This window comes from Narcine bancroftii, chromosome 6 (assembly GCF_036971445.1).
Source record: "Narcine bancroftii isolate sNarBan1 chromosome 6, sNarBan1.hap1, whole genome shotgun sequence".
Taxonomy (NCBI): domain Eukaryota; kingdom Metazoa; phylum Chordata; class Chondrichthyes; order Torpediniformes; family Narcinidae; genus Narcine; species Narcine bancroftii.
The window spans coordinates 235,613,502-235,630,877 of NC_091474.1; the positions used below are offsets into that span (position 1 = coordinate 235,613,502).

A 17,376-nucleotide genomic window follows, 5' to 3' on the forward strand; every position below is an offset into this window, starting at 1 on the left:
AGAGCAAGGGAATCATGAGACCACGGCTGTGGGGTTCATTCAGAAGCCTGATGCCCACACATGTATTCACCATGGCTTCTGTTCGTTTGCAAATCCATTACTAACCCTTTGGATTCTGGCCATTCATAATATATTCTCTGGACTGGGTCTATGGGTAAACTACTGTATGAACATCAGTATAAACCAGCTGATGGTTGGTTATAAAACGAGTCCCAGAAAACAGGGACATGGAGTATACGTGGTTGATGGTAGTCCCTGAAAACTGCCTTATTGGCAGTCCCTGAGACCAAAGCCATTCTTAATGCCAACATGTCTCTAATTACAGGTATTATTTGCCTTGGGCATTGTGGTGCAAAGTTAGTGCCCAGAACATATTAGTTCCTCTGAAAAACATCTCAAAAGTCATCGACAGCACAACCCCGATTATCTGAAATCCTCAGTTATCCTGGAAGTGACGTCTCTTTGGCTCCGAACATTTTTATGCATAATTGAGGATTTCAGAAAAATTAGAAATCCTCATTTATCTGAAAAATTTCGAAGCTGAAATGACATCATTTTTCCCTTTGAAAATTTTTGGAATTTTGGAAAACCCTCTGAGTAGAATTTCGAGTTTTTGGTGTTGGATTTATCTTATTTTGTTCAGGTTGCTCTTTGGTGAGAATTAAGCATTATTTCAAGCTTTAAAAGCCTTCCCTTGTTGGTTGTTGTTGTTTAGACACTGTTACCAAGTGATTTGCTGTTGCTACTGGGCTGTTTTCAAAAAAAATGACCAGTTGTCCGAAAATATCCTTTATCGAAATAGGCGCAGTCCCGACCATTTCAGTTAATCGGAGTTTTATTGTATTTGAAAGATATAAAGTACGAGAATCTTTAAATTAGTAAAGGTTTCATAATGTCATCTTGGGATTCATTCATTATAGGTGCACCCCAGCTGCTTTTGGTGGGGAGGGGGGGGGGGGAATGTTCAAGTTTGCCTTTATTGTCACCAGTGCCGAGGAATGCAAAAAATTTTGTTTTGCGTGCTATTCAGCAGGTCTATCCATACATAAAAAACAGCAGAACAAAACCTGGTTCAGAGCATAGGGTTGCACCAAGAGACCAACTCAAACAGAGTAAGGTCACCTCAGGTTCGTTCAGTCAACTGATAGCAGCAGAAAAGAATCTGCCCTTGAATCTGGTGGAGCGTGATTTCGCCCTCTCGGACCTCCTTCTTGCAGTTGGAAGGAGAAGAGAGTGTGGTCAAGGTGGGATGAGTCCATACGTATGTTGACTGCCTTTCTGAGGCATCAGATGGTGTAGGTGGAAGTCAATCGAGGGAAGGAAGATTTATGTGACTATCTGAGCTATATCCACAATTCTCTGCTCTTCAGATTATGCCCTGGTGATTATAGGTTGTAGAATCATTTGCAAGATCTGCATTTGTAGTCCATCCCTTATTGCGTCCAAATGTATAGTGTGCAGTCAAGAGTCACCTACCTTGTAGCTCTGAGGTCACATGTAGACCAGTGTAAGTTAGAATGGCAGACTTCTTTCTGTGAACCTGATGGACTTTTATGACAATCCATTAATGTTATGGTGACCATGATCACCATCACCACAGGTCAGCAGCAGGACACCATCTCATTGGCCTTGCACTCTGCATTAGATCACCTAGAACACCGACACTCAGCCCTTACCTGCACCTCCTCCATTTCCTGAACATCTGCCTTGGCCTCCACATGCAACAAGGACAGGATTCCCCGAGTCCTCACCTGTCACCCCACCAGCCTCCATACCCAACCATCCTCTGCCATTCCTCCCGCCAGACATATCTTCCCCATCTCCTCCCCCTCTCCACATTCCTCAGGGCTATCTCCCTCATCCAGTTATCCTTTCCTACTAATTGCCCCCTCGATACCTACGCCTGTGACAAAAATGCTACACGCGCCCACATCTCCTCTCAGACAGTTTGGGGCCCAAAGGAATCCTTCCAAGTGAAGCAACACTTCACTTGTGAATCCGCAGGGGTCATCTACTGCATCTGGTGCTCCTGTTCCAGCATTCTCGAGATCCGGATGTAGATTGTTTTGTTGCGCACATCATCCAAGGATCTCTGCAAATTGGAGGAGCAACACCAATTATTTTGTCTGGGCACTCTCTGACCAGACAGTATTAATACTGACCTCCAATTTCTCTCTCTTTCCCTTATCCCTCTTTCTCTTTTCCTCCAGCTTCCAACTCCCTTTCCTCTCCATTCAGAGAGCTTCCCCCTTCCCCTTTCACCTCAGCTTTTTTAAAATCTTCTACCTACCTGCCTATTTCCACTTCTTATGTTGGCCTGTGCTCCTTTCCCTGCTGCTTCCTCCCTCCTCTCCTCTCCCCACTTTTTATTTAAGCACCTGCCTGCTTTTTGCTCATACCTTGATGAAGGACTCAGGCCCAAAACATCAGCTATTCTATAGATGCTACATAACCTGCTGAGTTTCTCCAGCACCTTCAAGGAGTACACAGAAACACCTACATCAGGCTGTTCGTCATTGACCACAACTTGGTGTTCAAAACCATCAGAGCAGCAAACCTCATGGCCAGACTAAATGATCCAGGACTCTGCCCATCTCTTGCAACTGGATCCTTGATTTCCTCATTGGAAGGTGCCAGTCAATGCGGTTTGGCAACATCACCTCTTCCACTCTGATCATCAACACAGGGACACCCCAAGACTGCAGGCTTTGTCCACTGTTCTTTACCTTGTACACTCACGAGTGCTTAGCCAAGTTCAGCTCCAACTCGATTTGCTGGCACCACCACCATTGTTGGCCAAATAACTGGCAATGAGTACGGGATGGAGATCCGGGTTAGGTGGTGCCAGAACAACAATCTTGTTCTCAATGTCACCAAGACCAAGGAGCTAGCTGATTGTTGACTTTAGAAAGAACAGTGCATGTAGAAAATTACAGCACAGTACAGCCCCTTTGGTCTGATCTATATAAACCTACTCAAAAAACTAAACCTCCTACCTCACACACATCTATTTTTCTTGCATCCATGTGCCTCTCTAAGTCTTTTAAATGTCCCTATTGCACCAGTCTTCATGACTACCCCAGGCAATGCATTCCAGGAACCCAGTACTCTCTGGGAAAAAAAAACTTACCTCTAGCACTTCCCCAAACTATACTCCCCTCATCTTATATACTGGTAATGTCCTCTGGTATCTGCCATAGTTGCCTTTGGAAAAAAGGTGCCAGTTGTCCACCCTATCTATGCATCTCATAATCTTGTCACCTTTCATCCTTATTCTCTCCATAGAGCAAAACTCGGGCTCTATTACGACAACATCCTGATAAATCTCCTCTGCACCTTCTCCAAAGCTTCCACATCTTTCATATAATGAGGCAACTTGAACTGACATAATATTCCAAGTATGGTCTAATCAGTTTTATAGAGCTGTGACATTACTTAATGACTTTTGAACTCTTCTCTCTCCCCTGCTGATGGCACCCACAGAAAGTGACGGTGCAGAAAAAGGCCCTTCAGCCCCACCAAGTCCACACCAACCATGGAGCAGCCATGTTTACACTGATCTACCTTAACCCACACAGTCCCATCCACTCCCATGCCAGACCCCAGATTCTAACCCCCATCTGCACTTTCTAGAGTACTCAGTCAGATTCGCTCTTCACCTTTTTGCAGCGTGAGAGGAAACCAGCGCATTTGTAGAAAGAACAAGCAATGTACACTCGGCCAACATCTGAAGCCTAGGATTAAGACACAGACGTCTGCAGAGACCATGATTGAAGTAAAACTAAAATGCTGGAGAAACTCACCAGGTCAAACAGTGTCCTTTATAAGCAAAGATAAAGATACATAACCGATGTTTCAGGCTTGAGCCCTTCATCAACGTCAGACACTGTTTGATCTGCTGAGTTTCTCCAGCATTGGGTTTTTATCTGAAGCCTAGGAATTTTTTTTATATTCAACATGGTAGAAGCCCATGCCCCACCCCCAGTTAAACCCAATTAACCTACCAAACCCTACTATGTTTTTCTTGGAATGCGGGAGGAAACTGGAACTCCCGGGGAAATACATAGACGGCAGTGGATTTGAAGCTGGGTGACTGGCACTGTAATAACGTTGCACTAATCGCTATGCTAACTGTACCACCCATGTTAAACTGGTTCAGTGGAGCTCTGCCCAGCTGGTGCTGCCCTGAATTTGCATAATGAATGTATAGGTGTGATTATGAATATAGTCCTGTAAATGCACTAAACTGGTTTTCGACGTTGGTTGGCCGATTGCTTCGAGTTATTTTGAAAACTTGACCAGCTTGCTCTGCGATTTATTGGTGCGGGTATCTGGCCTGTTCCAATGACTGCAGTTTTCGAAAGAGCCAACGTCCATGACTACACGATGTCATGTGACACAATTCGGCCAGTGCAAGAGTGTGACATCATTTTGCGAGCCACTCGGACACAAAACTAAGCTTCTCACTGCAGCGTTTTCCACGTGACAATAACTTCAGTCATTTCTTCTGGGTGGTGGGTGTATGGAACAAGCTGAAGGAGGAGGTTGTCATGGAGTCCTACAGTGTGGAAATTCCTTTTAGTTTTTAAATTCAATTTACACATACAGCATGGTAACAAGCCATTTTGGCCTGTGAGCTCGTGCTGCCCATTTTACCGATTAACCCCCAGTACGTTTTGAAGGGTGGGAGGAAACAGGAGCCCCCAGGGAAAACCCATGCAGACACGGGGAGAACATACAAACTCCTTACATACAGCCCGGAATTCGAACCCTGGTCCCAATCACCGTTAAGGCGTTGTGCTAACCATTATGTCAACCGTGTCACCCATAACAGGAAACAGGCCCTTAAGCCCAACTTGTTCAGGGCAGCCAAAATGTCCCACCCGCACTAGTGCCACCTGGCTGCATTTGGCCCGTATCCCTCCAAACCCATCCTATCCATGTATCCGTCTAAATGTTTTTTAAACATTGCAATAGTACCTGCCTCATCCACCTCCTCTGACAGCCTGTTTCACACACTCACCATCTGTGTAAAAAAGAGTTACCCCCTCAGGTTCCTGTTAGACCTCTCTCCCCTCACCTTAAACCTATGTCCTCTGGTAGTTGAGCGTGGGTGGGACATTTCTGGTCAGCATGTTAAGGTTGGATCAAAGGACCTACTTCCAACGCTGTATGACTATGATTCCCAGAGCCTTGCCTATATGTGCCGATCATTCTTTGGCAGAAAATTTGATTGGGCAGTGCTTCTTGTAAGTCAAATCCACCTCATCTTGCTCCTCCCCTGCCCCTCCCCACACAATTACAGGTAAGTAGAATTTCTGCCTGGCCCACAGGAAAAAGAATCTAAGGGTTGTATGTAATGTTGTGTGTGTACTCTTGACAATAAACCTGAATTTGAAATTTGATAAAATTTGACTTGAAATTATTCAAGCCCTTGCGTGCTTTTTGCTCATGACCAAGGGCTCAGGCCAGAGACATTGGTTATGATTCTATGGTACATAAAGAATGCTGCGTGACCTGTTGAGTTTCTGACAAAAGACAAAGGAGGAAAAACCCAACACCCAACTCCAACCAACCAATTTTCCCTTGCAACCGCTGCAACCGTGTCTGCCTGTCCCACATCGGACTTGTCAGCCACGAACGAGCCTGCAGCTGACGTGGACATTACCCCTCCATAAATCTTCGTCCGCGAAGCCAAGCCAAAGAAGAACCCAAAAGAAGTTCTTCTCTTCTCCCACTGCTCCCCCTCTACAATCCCTGATGCTCTCAAGCTTTATGACCATGTACTCACCCAGACCTACTTCCACACCCATGAATCCTTTCTAGCTACTTGCCTCTGCCATCATCTTGTGCCACATGCTTAAAATGGCTCCTCCTCCTGTCCCACCCACACCTTTTTATTCAGGCAAAGAGCTTAGGCCCAAGCCATTGGTTTTGCATCTTTCCGATGTAAAGAACGCCGTGTGACCGCTGAGTTTCCCAGCGATTTTATGTATCATCTCCTTGCTTCCCTTCCACTTCAGTCTTTTACAACTTCAACATGGTGAAGGTAATTTTCAGTTATCTTTTGATACTTTGTAGATCTCAACTGACATTCTGATTTGCATGCATGTTGAATTTGCATTAAAAGTTCCTGATTCCATGTTGTCAATGCAAATGAGAAACAGTAGGGTGATAGCTCAGATCCCTCTCAGCACCTCTCCCACCCTGGCCAGCTACTTTCTTTTAATCTGTAAATTTGTGATTCACATCCAGGTTTTGCCTTGAATGTTCAACGCTTCCACTAACATACTCTCCTTAGATGCACTTTTCTCAAGTACATGTGGAAATTTCCTTATCTGAAACTTTTGCTTCTGCCATATCCCAGATTACTTTCATGGGATATTCACAACTGGCCTCTGTCCACCAAGTCCTCTTCACTCCACATCCCACTCACCGGAGGACATAGGTTAGGTGAGAGAAATTTAACAGGAACCTGAGGGGTACATTTTTTTTTTACACAGAGGGTGATGGGCGTATGGAACAGACTGCCAGAGGAGATAGTTGAGGCAGGTACTATTGCAATGGTTAAGGAACATTTAAATGGATACATAGGTAGGATGGGGTTAAAGGGATATGCGGAAAAAGCAGGCAGGACTAGTGTGGGTAGGACATTTTTATCAGCATGCACAAGTTGGGCCGAAGGGCCCGATTCCACACTGTATGACTCAAATGAGCCACATTAGGGCTCTGGCCTTCTACACCTTGGTGATGCAGGCGCCTGTATGTCATGAGTGGATCCGCCTCCACCATCTCCAGGCCCCAAACACCCTCAGTGTGAGAACAATTTCTGTTTGGGTCTCTTCTAAACTCTTGAAGGTTTCTGCTGACAGGGGAGACTAGAACTAGGGGGATGTAGATTGAAGATTTGGGAGTAGATTTAAGAGGAGAAACTGCTTCTCCCAGACAGTAGTGTATCTGGAATTCTCTGCCCCATGAATGTATTTATAACAGAGATAGATTTCTGAATAATAGGGTATTTAAGAATATTTTAGTGGGGCTGAGTGCACAGCCAAATCTGCCATGATCTTATTAATGATAGAGCAGGCTCAATGGGCCAGTTGGCTTTCTCTTGTTCCTGTTCTATTTCTTGTGCTCTTATGTTCATCTCTCTAAATTCAAACCTATGCCTTCTTGCTTTTGCACCTCAACAGTGGGCAAGTAATTTTATTATTCATGCCCTTCATAATTTTGTATAACGATGGTCACCGGTCAGTTTTTAAGATAGCAAATCCATCCTCTCTAGATCTATTCTTAAATGCTCCCGTCTGAGCAATATCTCTATGAATCTCCTCTGCACTCTCTCCAGCAGGGCCATGTCCTGCTTCTCCTTGTTCTGCCTTCACCAGCTTTTCTGCCTACTTATGGTGTTGTCCACTCATTCAACCCTCTCAAAGGCCCTCACATTTCCTACCCTTGTTTTACCTTCACAAAATACACCCCTTCCCTCCTTTCAGGATTAATTCTCCAGGATTAATGATCCAAACCGACTTTCTCGTCTGATCTAGATCATGATGTGACCTTCCACCACCATCCTCCCTCATTTCACTATCACCTGCAAGTATATTTATCGTGCCAGCGTACTAAGCAAACATGCCGGAGAACCTGAGCAGGTCACGCTCTTGATCCCAGGATCTGCCGGCTTTCCTGTTTAATTCTTGTTTTTATCTACTTCCACCTTCACATCCAAGAGGTTGATTTATTTCATAAAATGCAGGTGGTTGACATTCAGTTGTGTCCTGCACCTTGCCATTGATTAGGTTTAATTGCCTGTCATATGCTCTTCACCTGTTGAGGGGAGAGCGATCAACTGGTATCACATGAAGACCACCCCTGACTCTCAGAAGGAAAAAAAATTGATAAAAATCAACAACTCAATGCCACGGGGTCTAACTGAGGCCTGGAATGTAATTGCATTCTATAGATAACATTCCTGAAGTTTATTTGAACTGCAAAACCTTGTGTATTAGAATGCTTGAACACGGTGAACATAGAAATCTACATCGCAGTACCGGCCCTTCAGCCCAGTGTCGTGCCGTGATAAAAGGCTACTCCAACAACTGCCTACAATTTTCCGAATGCGTAACCCTCCATTTTTCTGAGCTCTGGGTACTGATCTAAAAGTCTTTTAAAAAGATTCTATTAGTTCCTACCTCCACCACAGTTGCCAGCAGTGCATTCCATGCACCCAGCACTCTCTGTATGAAAATCTTAACTCTCACATCCCCCTGTACTTATCCCCAAGCACCTTAAGACTATGCCCCCTCATGTTAGCCATTTCAGCCCTGGGAAAAAGCCTCTGGACGTCCACACGATCAATGCCTTTCATCATCTTAAAGACTTCTATCAGGTTACTCCCTCACCCTCTGTCACCCCAAGGAGAAAAGACCAAGTTCACTCAACCTATCTCCATTGGGCATGCTCTCCGATCCAGGAAGCATCCTTGTAAATCTCCTCTGCACTCTCTCTCTATAGCATCCATACTCTTGCTATGGTGAGGTGGCCAGAACTAAATACAGTGGGGTCTACTTTGTTTTTTTAGCCTTCAGTTTGTTCCTCCAATTCCATTTTAAAATAATATGTCACTGGATCATTGTCTTTGCCTCTACGTAATTCACAAATGTTGCTTTGATACAGCAGGAGCAAGACTGTTGTGTGGGGAATTTTACTCTTTGTTGTTGCCGAGGTAGCCTGACTCACTGACCAGATTTATAAAGCTCTAGCAAGTTCCAATTTGTGCTTGGAAACAAGTGTATCCAGCAGGTTGGGCCTTGTAGGATCTCATCGCTGAACTAAAGCTTGCAGAGACAGTCATTACCAACATCCTATGAGTAAACTTATAGCAAGATAGGCCTCTGATCTGTCAGGATAACAAATGGTGAGCTTTGTTTCACACGGAGGGTAAGACCTGACTCAGTTCGCTCTGTTTCTGGACATTCTTCTTTGTCGTCTACAACCGCTGGTAATTCAGATGGGTCTTCAACATAGTTTCCTTCCCACATCCCAAAGGTTGCTGCAAATTGCCCAAGTTTTAATTTGAAGACACCGCATTGTAACAGACCTTTCCAGCCCACACTGCCCTTTATTACACCCATTTGACCAAATTATGCTACTCACTCGTGTGTGTGAGTGAGTAACTTAATTTGGGGAAATCAGTTGACAAGAGTGTGAGAGGATGAAGTATGATTTGAGTAAATCGGTGAGCCTCGTTTGGCACAGGTTTGGTGGGTTACATCGAAACATTTCAAACGTTGAAATGCGAGGACAGAATCGACGTTGAAAGGTTGCTATCCATGGTGGGAGAGTCTGGGACAAGAGGGAACTACTCAAGATTAAAAGGCATCTGCTTAGAACAGAGATGCCAAAGGGTAGTAAATATGTAGAACATGTTGCCAAAGCCAGTTGTGGAGACCACCTCATTGGATGTATGTAAAGTAGGCATTGATAGGTTCTTGAATAGTCAGAGCATCAGAGGTTATGGGGAAAAAAGTGGGGCTCATGATTAAATGGTGGAACAAACTCCATGGGCTGAAAAGCCTATTTCTGCTCCTCATCTTATAGATCAAAGGACCTCTTTCCACATCGTAAATAGTAAGTATTCAATTTGGATGAAGAGATCCAGTGTCATTTGTCCAAATTTGCTGATTATCCGTAATGTATTGGCATTGTAGGTTGTGAGAAGGATACAGAGAAGCATCAAGGGGTTGGTTGCAGGCTAAGTGAATTTACAAGGACATTTTAGATGAAATATGTTCTGGGAACATATGATTCATCCACTGCTAGAAAGGCAAAGCATTTTGTAAATTGTACTGATCTGATGCAATTCTTCCAGCCAAAACATTAACCATTGCCCTTTCTGCAAGTTCTGCTTGAAACAGTGAGTATTTCTAGCAACTTATGTTTTTATTTAAGACATCCTTTTGCCCAAGGTAGATGATTCTACAAGTGTTTCTCAACCTTTTGCTTTCCACTCATGTACCACTTTAAATATTCCCTATGCCATAGGTGCTCTGTGATTAGTAAGGGATTGCTTAAGGTGATATGTGAGTGAAAAGAAAAAGTTTGAAAACCACTGTTTTAATCGTTCTTCATTGATTCGTTATGTGCACGGTTTCAGAACTCCAAAGGAAATGGACCAATGACAATTTTTATCAAGCAAAATATTTCAGTTACAATTGGGTCCAGAGCAGTGATTCTCAACCTTCCCTTCCCACTCACATCCCACCTTAACCAATCCCTTAAATCACAGAGCACTGATGGCATCGGGATTATTTAAAATGGTATGTGAGTTGAAAGAAAAAGGTTGAGAACCACTGTTCTGGAACTAGAGGGCTTAAATTTAATGTGAGGAGAGGGAGAGGTACAGGAGGGAAAATTTTTCCACTCAGAACAATCTGTCAAAAGAAGCCATGGAAGTGGGTACAGTTACGGGAGTGAAAGGATTATCATATGAGGAGCATTTGACAGGTTTTGGCCTGAACTCATTGGAATTTAGAATGGGGGGGGATCTCATTGAAACATTTTGAAGGTTGAAAAGCATGGACAGAGAGAGTAGATGTACAAAGGTTGCTTCCCATGGTGGGAGATTGAAGAGGGCAGAACTTCAAGATTGAAGGGCATCTGCTTGGATGCAGAGGAATTTCTTCAGCCAGAGGGTGGTAAATCTGTGGATGCCACAGGCAGTTGTGTCCATCGGGTGTCTAAGATTAACCAGGGCATCAATGGTTATGGGAAGAAGGCTTGGCAGTGGGGGCTGAGTGGGAAAATGGATCGGCTCATGATTAAATGACAGGGCAGACTCGATGGGCTGAATAGCCTGTTTCTACTCTTTGTCTTCTGGTCATTTGGACAGAGATGTGGATAGGAATCATTTAGAAAGACATGGGCCAAATGCTGACGAATGGGACTAACCCCAAACATCAGTTGCAAGGATGAGTTATGCCGAAGGACCTGTTCTGTGCTCGCATGACTCAATCTGCAGTTGTTTTATTTTATTTTTAGTGATGGGAAGATGTTGGTGAGAAAGGTTTGCATATTAGAGTAGAGGCAAAGAACGTTAGGTTAGTGTGGGAGAACGATGCTGAGGTGAAAGATCAGCATAAACCTCCTGAACAAGTAGCAGGTATGAGGGAAATACAAAAGCTGCAGATGCTGGTAGCTTGAGAAGCTGGAGGGATGCAGCATTTGTAGAGAGAAATGATCAACATTTCAGGTCGAGACCTTTTAGGTGACCAACTCCTGTTCTGGTCTCACACTCAGATACGGCAACATCTGAACTCTCCATATTTCAGATTTATTGTCAGAGTACATACATGACCTCACATACGACCCTGAGGGAATGACAGAATTACAACTTATTGGTAATGCAATAAAAAAACTATACAACACACACGTGTAAAAGAATAAATGTAAACAATACAGAGAGAATAAAAAAGTTAGTAAAGTGCACAAGTAAGAGTCCTTAAATGAGTCCCTGATTGAGTTTGATGTTGGAGAGGGAGCAACTGTTCCTGATCCTGGGGGTGTGAGTCTTGTGGCACCTAGACCTCTTTCCTGATGGCAGCAGCGAAAACAGAGAGTATGCCGGGTGGTGTGGATCCTCGGACATTGCTGCTGCCCCTCTGACGGCAGCATTCCCAGTAGACGTTCTCGATGGTAGGCAGGGTTTTGCCTGTGATGTCCTGGGATGTGTCCACAACTTTTTGGAAGGCTTTACATTCAAGGGTATTGGTCTCCCCATACCAGACCGTGATGCAGCCAGTCAGCACACTTTCCACCACACCTCTGTAGAAATTTGTCAGGGTTTCTGATGTCATATCAAACCTCTGCAAACTCCTGAGGAAGTAGAGGCACTGACATGCTTTCTTTTTCATTCCATTAGTGTGTTGGGTCTCTGTATTCTGCCTAAAGGTCATAACTAGTGGAGGATCTGTTCTTGGACCCCTGCTCTTTGTGGTTTTTTTCTAAATGACCTGGACAAAGATGTAGAGGAATGGGTCAGTAAGATTGCAGATGATACAAAGGTTGGAGTGTTTTGGATAGTGTTGAAGGTTGTCGTGGGTTACAACAGAATATATAGACAGGATGCAGAGTTGACTGGAAAAGTAGCAGATGGAGTTCAATTTGGATGTGTGAGGTGATGCATTTTGGAATGTCAAACTGAAAGGCAGAGTACATAATTAATGGTCAGGTACTTAACAGTGTGGAAAAAGAGAGATCCAAATCCAAAGATCTCTTAAGGTTCCTGTGTAGATTGATAGGATAGTTAGAGCCTATTGTATTGCTGGGCTTAATTTGTTGGGGATTGAATTCAGGAGTCAAGAGGTCATGTTGTACCTCTATAAATCTCTGGTTTGACTGCACTTAGAATATTGTGCTCAGTTCTGGTCACTTCATTACAGGATGTGGAAGCTACGGAGAGAGCACTGCGGTGATTTACCAGGATGTTGCCTAGATTGGAAAACGTGTCTGAGTCCAAGATGGAAGAGCTGAGGCTTTTCTCTTTGGACAAAGAAAAAAAAAGAGGTGACTTCATAGAGGTCTATAAGATTATGAGAGGTCTTGATAAGATAGACAGCCAGCTCCTTTTTCCCAGGGAAGGAGCAGCAATATAAAGGGAGAGAAGTTTAGGGATGACATCAGGGGTACATTATTTTTCCCCCCCACATAGAGTTGTGGGTGCCTGAAATGCCTTGCCAGGGGTGGTGGTGATGGCTGGAACAATAGGGCATGGATAAAAGAAAAATAGAGGTTTATGAGGAAAGGAGGTTTATTTTGGTATATATAGATCGGCACAAGATCATAGGCTGTAGGTCCTGTACTGTATGTTTTCACCCTGTGCTTAAACCTGACATCAAATATGCATGCAACCCATCGTATTCAGCCTCACCCAGTTGCCAGGCGGAGGAATGGAGTTGGTGGTCAGGCACCCACGCCTGGACACGACAGGAGCCTGAGTCAGCAGGTTCAAAGGCACCTGCTGGAAGTGTAGGATTTAAAAACAAAACCTAATATTCAGCAGGTCAGGCAGTATCTGTGCACCAAGAAGGCATTTGATGTTTCTGGTTGATGTCTTCCAAAAAGAACTGGGAAGGGTTAGATTTAAAATAAGTTTTAAAGCACAGAGGAAGGCTGCAAGAGAACAAAAAAATAGAACGTCTTGGAGCAGGGTGGAGAGATCAGAAGATTTATGGAATGATGGAGCTCATGGATACGTGCCAACACAAACAAATCATAATGAACTGGATGGATTGCTGTTAGCTCTCTTACACATGGGATTAATGTACTGAGCTCTTTTCTTTTCTCTCTCTCTCTCTCTCTGAAAAGGGTGCGGGTGATAGCTTTGTGGGTGCCCTTGCATTCTACATGGCTTATTATCCTTGCATGGAACTGAAGGAAATGATCAGAAGAGCCTGTGACATCGCCACCATGAGCACCCGATCACAAGGAACACAATCTAGCTACCCCAGCAGAGCAGAGCTCCCACAAGAACTATTTATGGCATGATGGCCTAGTTCATGACAAGGGGAAGGCATGAGACATGCTGCATTGTTTTATTGTACATTTTACAGATTGTAAATAAAAGTTCAATTCAGCAATTCCTCTCGTCTTATTATTCACTTCCTTTGAAATATCGTTTTCCCCTTTTGTGTTGTGCCAGTAGTACATTCACGAAGGGAGTAGATTCCACAAAATCTTGCTCAGATCCTAAAAAGTCCTCGTTCAACGCCAGTACATTAGATCGACCTGATTTTTTTCTTTTCAAAGAAAAGAACATGCTTGTTCACTGAAATAAAAAAAGAGAAGGGGAATTACAATTAAAATGACATGAAGTGAGCAACTAAGGGGAAAGAGTATCTGAAATGCGCTCCAAGGGAATCAATGTTCGGAGATTAGAGTCGAAAATATTGTCAGCCTCAGTGATTAGGAATTAGTATTAAGGATTCAGGAAAATTTGAGTCCGGGATTATTGGGAGTGCAGAAATTCAGTCAGGAGGGAGGGTTTAAGAGATGAAGAGGAACAAAGCAATGGAGGCATTTGAAAACAAGGATGTGATTTTTTTTAATGAAAGTTAGGCTATTGCTCAACCGTACATCACAGTTAGTGAATGGGTGTGAGGGGCAGATGGGATGGTGCAAAGTTAGCAGGTGGGCTGCAGTGCTTCCACAGATAAATTTAATGGGGAGAGGGAAAAGCAGGTTAATAGCCACTCAGCATCAAGCAAACATCAAGATCAAAAGGAAATTCGAGATTCCAGATGCTAGAAACTGGAACAATTTAAATTTAGACTTGCAGCTCAGTAACAGGCCCTTCCAGCCCACGAGTCTGTGTTGCCCAAATACACCAATTAACTTACAAAAGCCCACATGTTTTGGAAGGAAACTGAAGGACCTGGAGGAAACCCATGCAGTCACGTGGAGAACGTACAAACTGCTTACAGACAGTCCTGGATTTGAAGCCGGATTACTGGCTCTGCAATAAGGTTGCGCAAAATCTCCACAATTTCTCATTTCTTCCCCCTGCCCCTCCCTCCACTGTTGCCTGCACAACCCGCCGAGTTGCTCCAGCAGATTGTTTTGGATTAACATCAGCAGCTGATCTTGGGAGGAATGCTGTTCTGAGGCATAAACAATTGTAGCCCTGCAATCGAACCGAGAAAAATCCCTTGCCCACTGACATATCCCCTCATTCATCATGGTCCAGCAATTAAATGGTAAAAAGCATTTTTTTTAAAAAACTAAATACCAGTGCCAATAACTGCCAGTAAGCAAAGTGCGTGGCTTAAAATTAAACTTTGTAAATTAAAGTACCTTGCCCTGTACATTTTTTTGGGGGGGGGTAGTCAGCAGAGAAATTTGGAAAATTATCAAGTTACATCTCCATCAAAAAAAGGAATTTAACAGTGAATATCAATGTCCCAAGAACCTCATTTAAAGGCAATAATATTTCAAATGATGAAATGGAGTCTTATTGAAAGGCAACAGTTCAGTTTGCTTTGCTGAACAGTAAGATGGCACCTTCAACAGCAAAGGCTTTTCAAAACTGCCGTGTGGAAGTGAGCAACAACTTCAACGTTTCGGCTACAACAATCACCTCTCAGGTCTGTCACATTTCAGCATGTGAAAGGAGATGGTTTTCCGGCTCGGCTACACAATACAGCATGGTTTTTCAAGCCCTTCTGACACGTAGACAGTTCTATTTTGAAACCGCACCCATTACCAAATAATTTTAACGATGAGGTAAGTGGGACAAGCTAGTTCTTTAAACAAGAGAAAACGCACCCAAACCAACGTCCTGGAAGATATTGCACAATCTCAACTGATGTCCACTAGTTTCCATTAGTGAGTGCATATCGCATCAGAAGCTGACATAATCATGTTGCAGCAATTTGGCCCTATATTAATTTGCCGATAGTATCAACGGAGCAAGGATCCCATGCAAGTCTGAGAAAAATCAAACCAAAAGTTCACATGCTGGAAATCTGAGAGAAAAACAGCAACATCTGGGGAGGGACTTGAATCTGTGAAACTTTAGAAGCCGTACCCATTTCATATACATTGTCAAAGTACATACACAAAATCACATGCAACTCTGAGATTCCTTTTCTCGCAGGCGAGGCAGAATTTCTACTTATTGGTAGTGGGAAAAAAAACTATACAACGTACACATGTAAACAAAAAATGTAAACAAACTGACTGCAATACAGAGAGAAAAAATCAATTAAGTGCAAGAGTCCTTAATTGAATCCCTGATTGAGATTGTTGTTGAGGAGTCTGATGGTGGAGGGGGAGCAGTTGTTCCTGGACCTGATGGCAGCAGCGAGAATAGAGCGTGTACTGGGCGGTGTGAATTCTTGATGATCGCTGCTGCTCTCCGACAGCAATGCTTCCTGTTGATGTTCTCAATGGTGGGGAAGGTTCTGTTTGTGATGACCTGGGCTGAGACCACTGCCTTTTTCAGGGCTTTACGCTCAGGAATATTTATGTCCCCGTACCAGACCGTGATGCAGTCAGTCAGCACACTTTCCACCTCTGCAGAAATTTACCAAGGTTTCCGATGTCATACCAAACCTCTGTTCACCCCCATAGTTTACTATGCTCTACCTCCATTCCACATCGGCAAGGTCGGCGAACTCTCAGCTTCTTTACACCAGAGGCCATACTGGTTCTGCTCCATCCAAACACTCTAGTCCTCGTATTAAACAACTTCTCCGTCAGCTCCTCTGACTTTATCAGAGGAAGGGTTTAACTATGGGCCCTCACAGGAGCCCAGCTCTGCCTGTCCTTTCGTTGGATATGTGGAGCAGCCTATTTCAGTCTTACTTGGGATCATCCCCCAACTCTCTTCTCAACCACTACATTGATGTTGCTTTCTGCAGCCAATTTCTCCACTATTTCAGAGGAGTTTTCCTGGACCCAACACACTAATGGCATTTTGAATAAATCACGTCAGCGCCTCAACTTCCTCAGGAGTTTGCAGAGGTTGGTATGACACCAGAAACCCTGGCAAATTTCTACAGCTGCATGGTGGAAAGTATGTTGACCAGCTGCATCACGGTCTGATATGGGGACACCGATACCCCTGAGTGGAAAACCCTGCAAAAGGCAGTGGACACAGCCCAAGACATCACAGGAAAATCCCTCCCCACTATTGAGAACATCTACAGGGAATGCTGCCGTCGGAGAGCAGCAGCAATCAAGGATCCACACCACCCAGCCCAAGCTTTGTTCTCGCTGCTGCCATTAGGAAAGAGGTATAGGTGCCACCAGACTCGTACCACCAGGTTCAGGAACAGCTGCTACCCCTCCACCATCAGACTCCTCAACAACAAACTCCATCAGGGACCTATTTAAGGACTCTTGCTTTTATTGATTTTTTTCTCCTCTCTGTATTGCACAGATTTTGTTTTGCACAACCAATAAGTGGAAATTCTGCCTTGCCTGCAGGAAAAAGAATCTCAGGGTTGTATGTGAATGTCAATAAATCTGAATTCGAATCATTCCACACACTCATCCTTTCTCCTACCAGACGGGAAAAGCCTTGCTCCCAGATAATCCTTTGCATTTTCCACCAGCAGGAATAAGTTTCCACTGCTGGACACAGAATCCCCTCCCCTTTGGACATTCCAAAGCAATGGCTCCTTTTGCAACTCCCAAACACTTTTGTCTTTTCACCTCTCTTCCCTTCCCAACATCCAGGGTGCCAAACAGTGTGTCCTGGTAAGGCAGTGATTGATATACTGACCTATGTAAACTTAATCCCTACCTTACACTCATAACCATCTATTTTCCCTACAGCCATGTCCTGATCCAAGAGTCTTTTAATATTCTTATTGT

The 17,376-nt window shown here is 43.9% G+C and overlaps 2 protein-coding genes across 6 annotated transcripts in view; one reads left to right on the plus strand and one right to left on the minus strand.

The window, feature by feature from the left end:
- rbks (ribokinase) overlaps positions 1-13,637 on the plus strand; it is a 179,687-nt gene extending 166,050 nt beyond the window's left edge. Inside the window, exon 8 of the mRNA XM_069887726.1 lies at positions 13,366-13,637. Coding sequence (XP_069743827.1) covers positions 13,366-13,545 — 180 coding nt within the window. The 3' untranslated portion in view covers positions 13,546-13,637. The remainder of the gene's footprint in view (positions 1-13,365) is intronic.
- The window catches only part of mrpl33 (mitochondrial ribosomal protein L33), a 56,265-nt gene continuing 52,467 nt past the window's right edge, over positions 13,579-17,376 (minus strand). For all 5 annotated transcript variants that reach the window (XM_069887740.1, XM_069887739.1, XM_069887738.1 and 2 more), the window contains one exon: positions 13,579-13,825. In XM_069887740.1, coding sequence (XP_069743841.1) covers positions 13,776-13,825 — 50 coding nt within the window. In that variant the 3' untranslated portion in view covers positions 13,579-13,775. The remainder of the gene's footprint in view (positions 13,826-17,376) is intronic.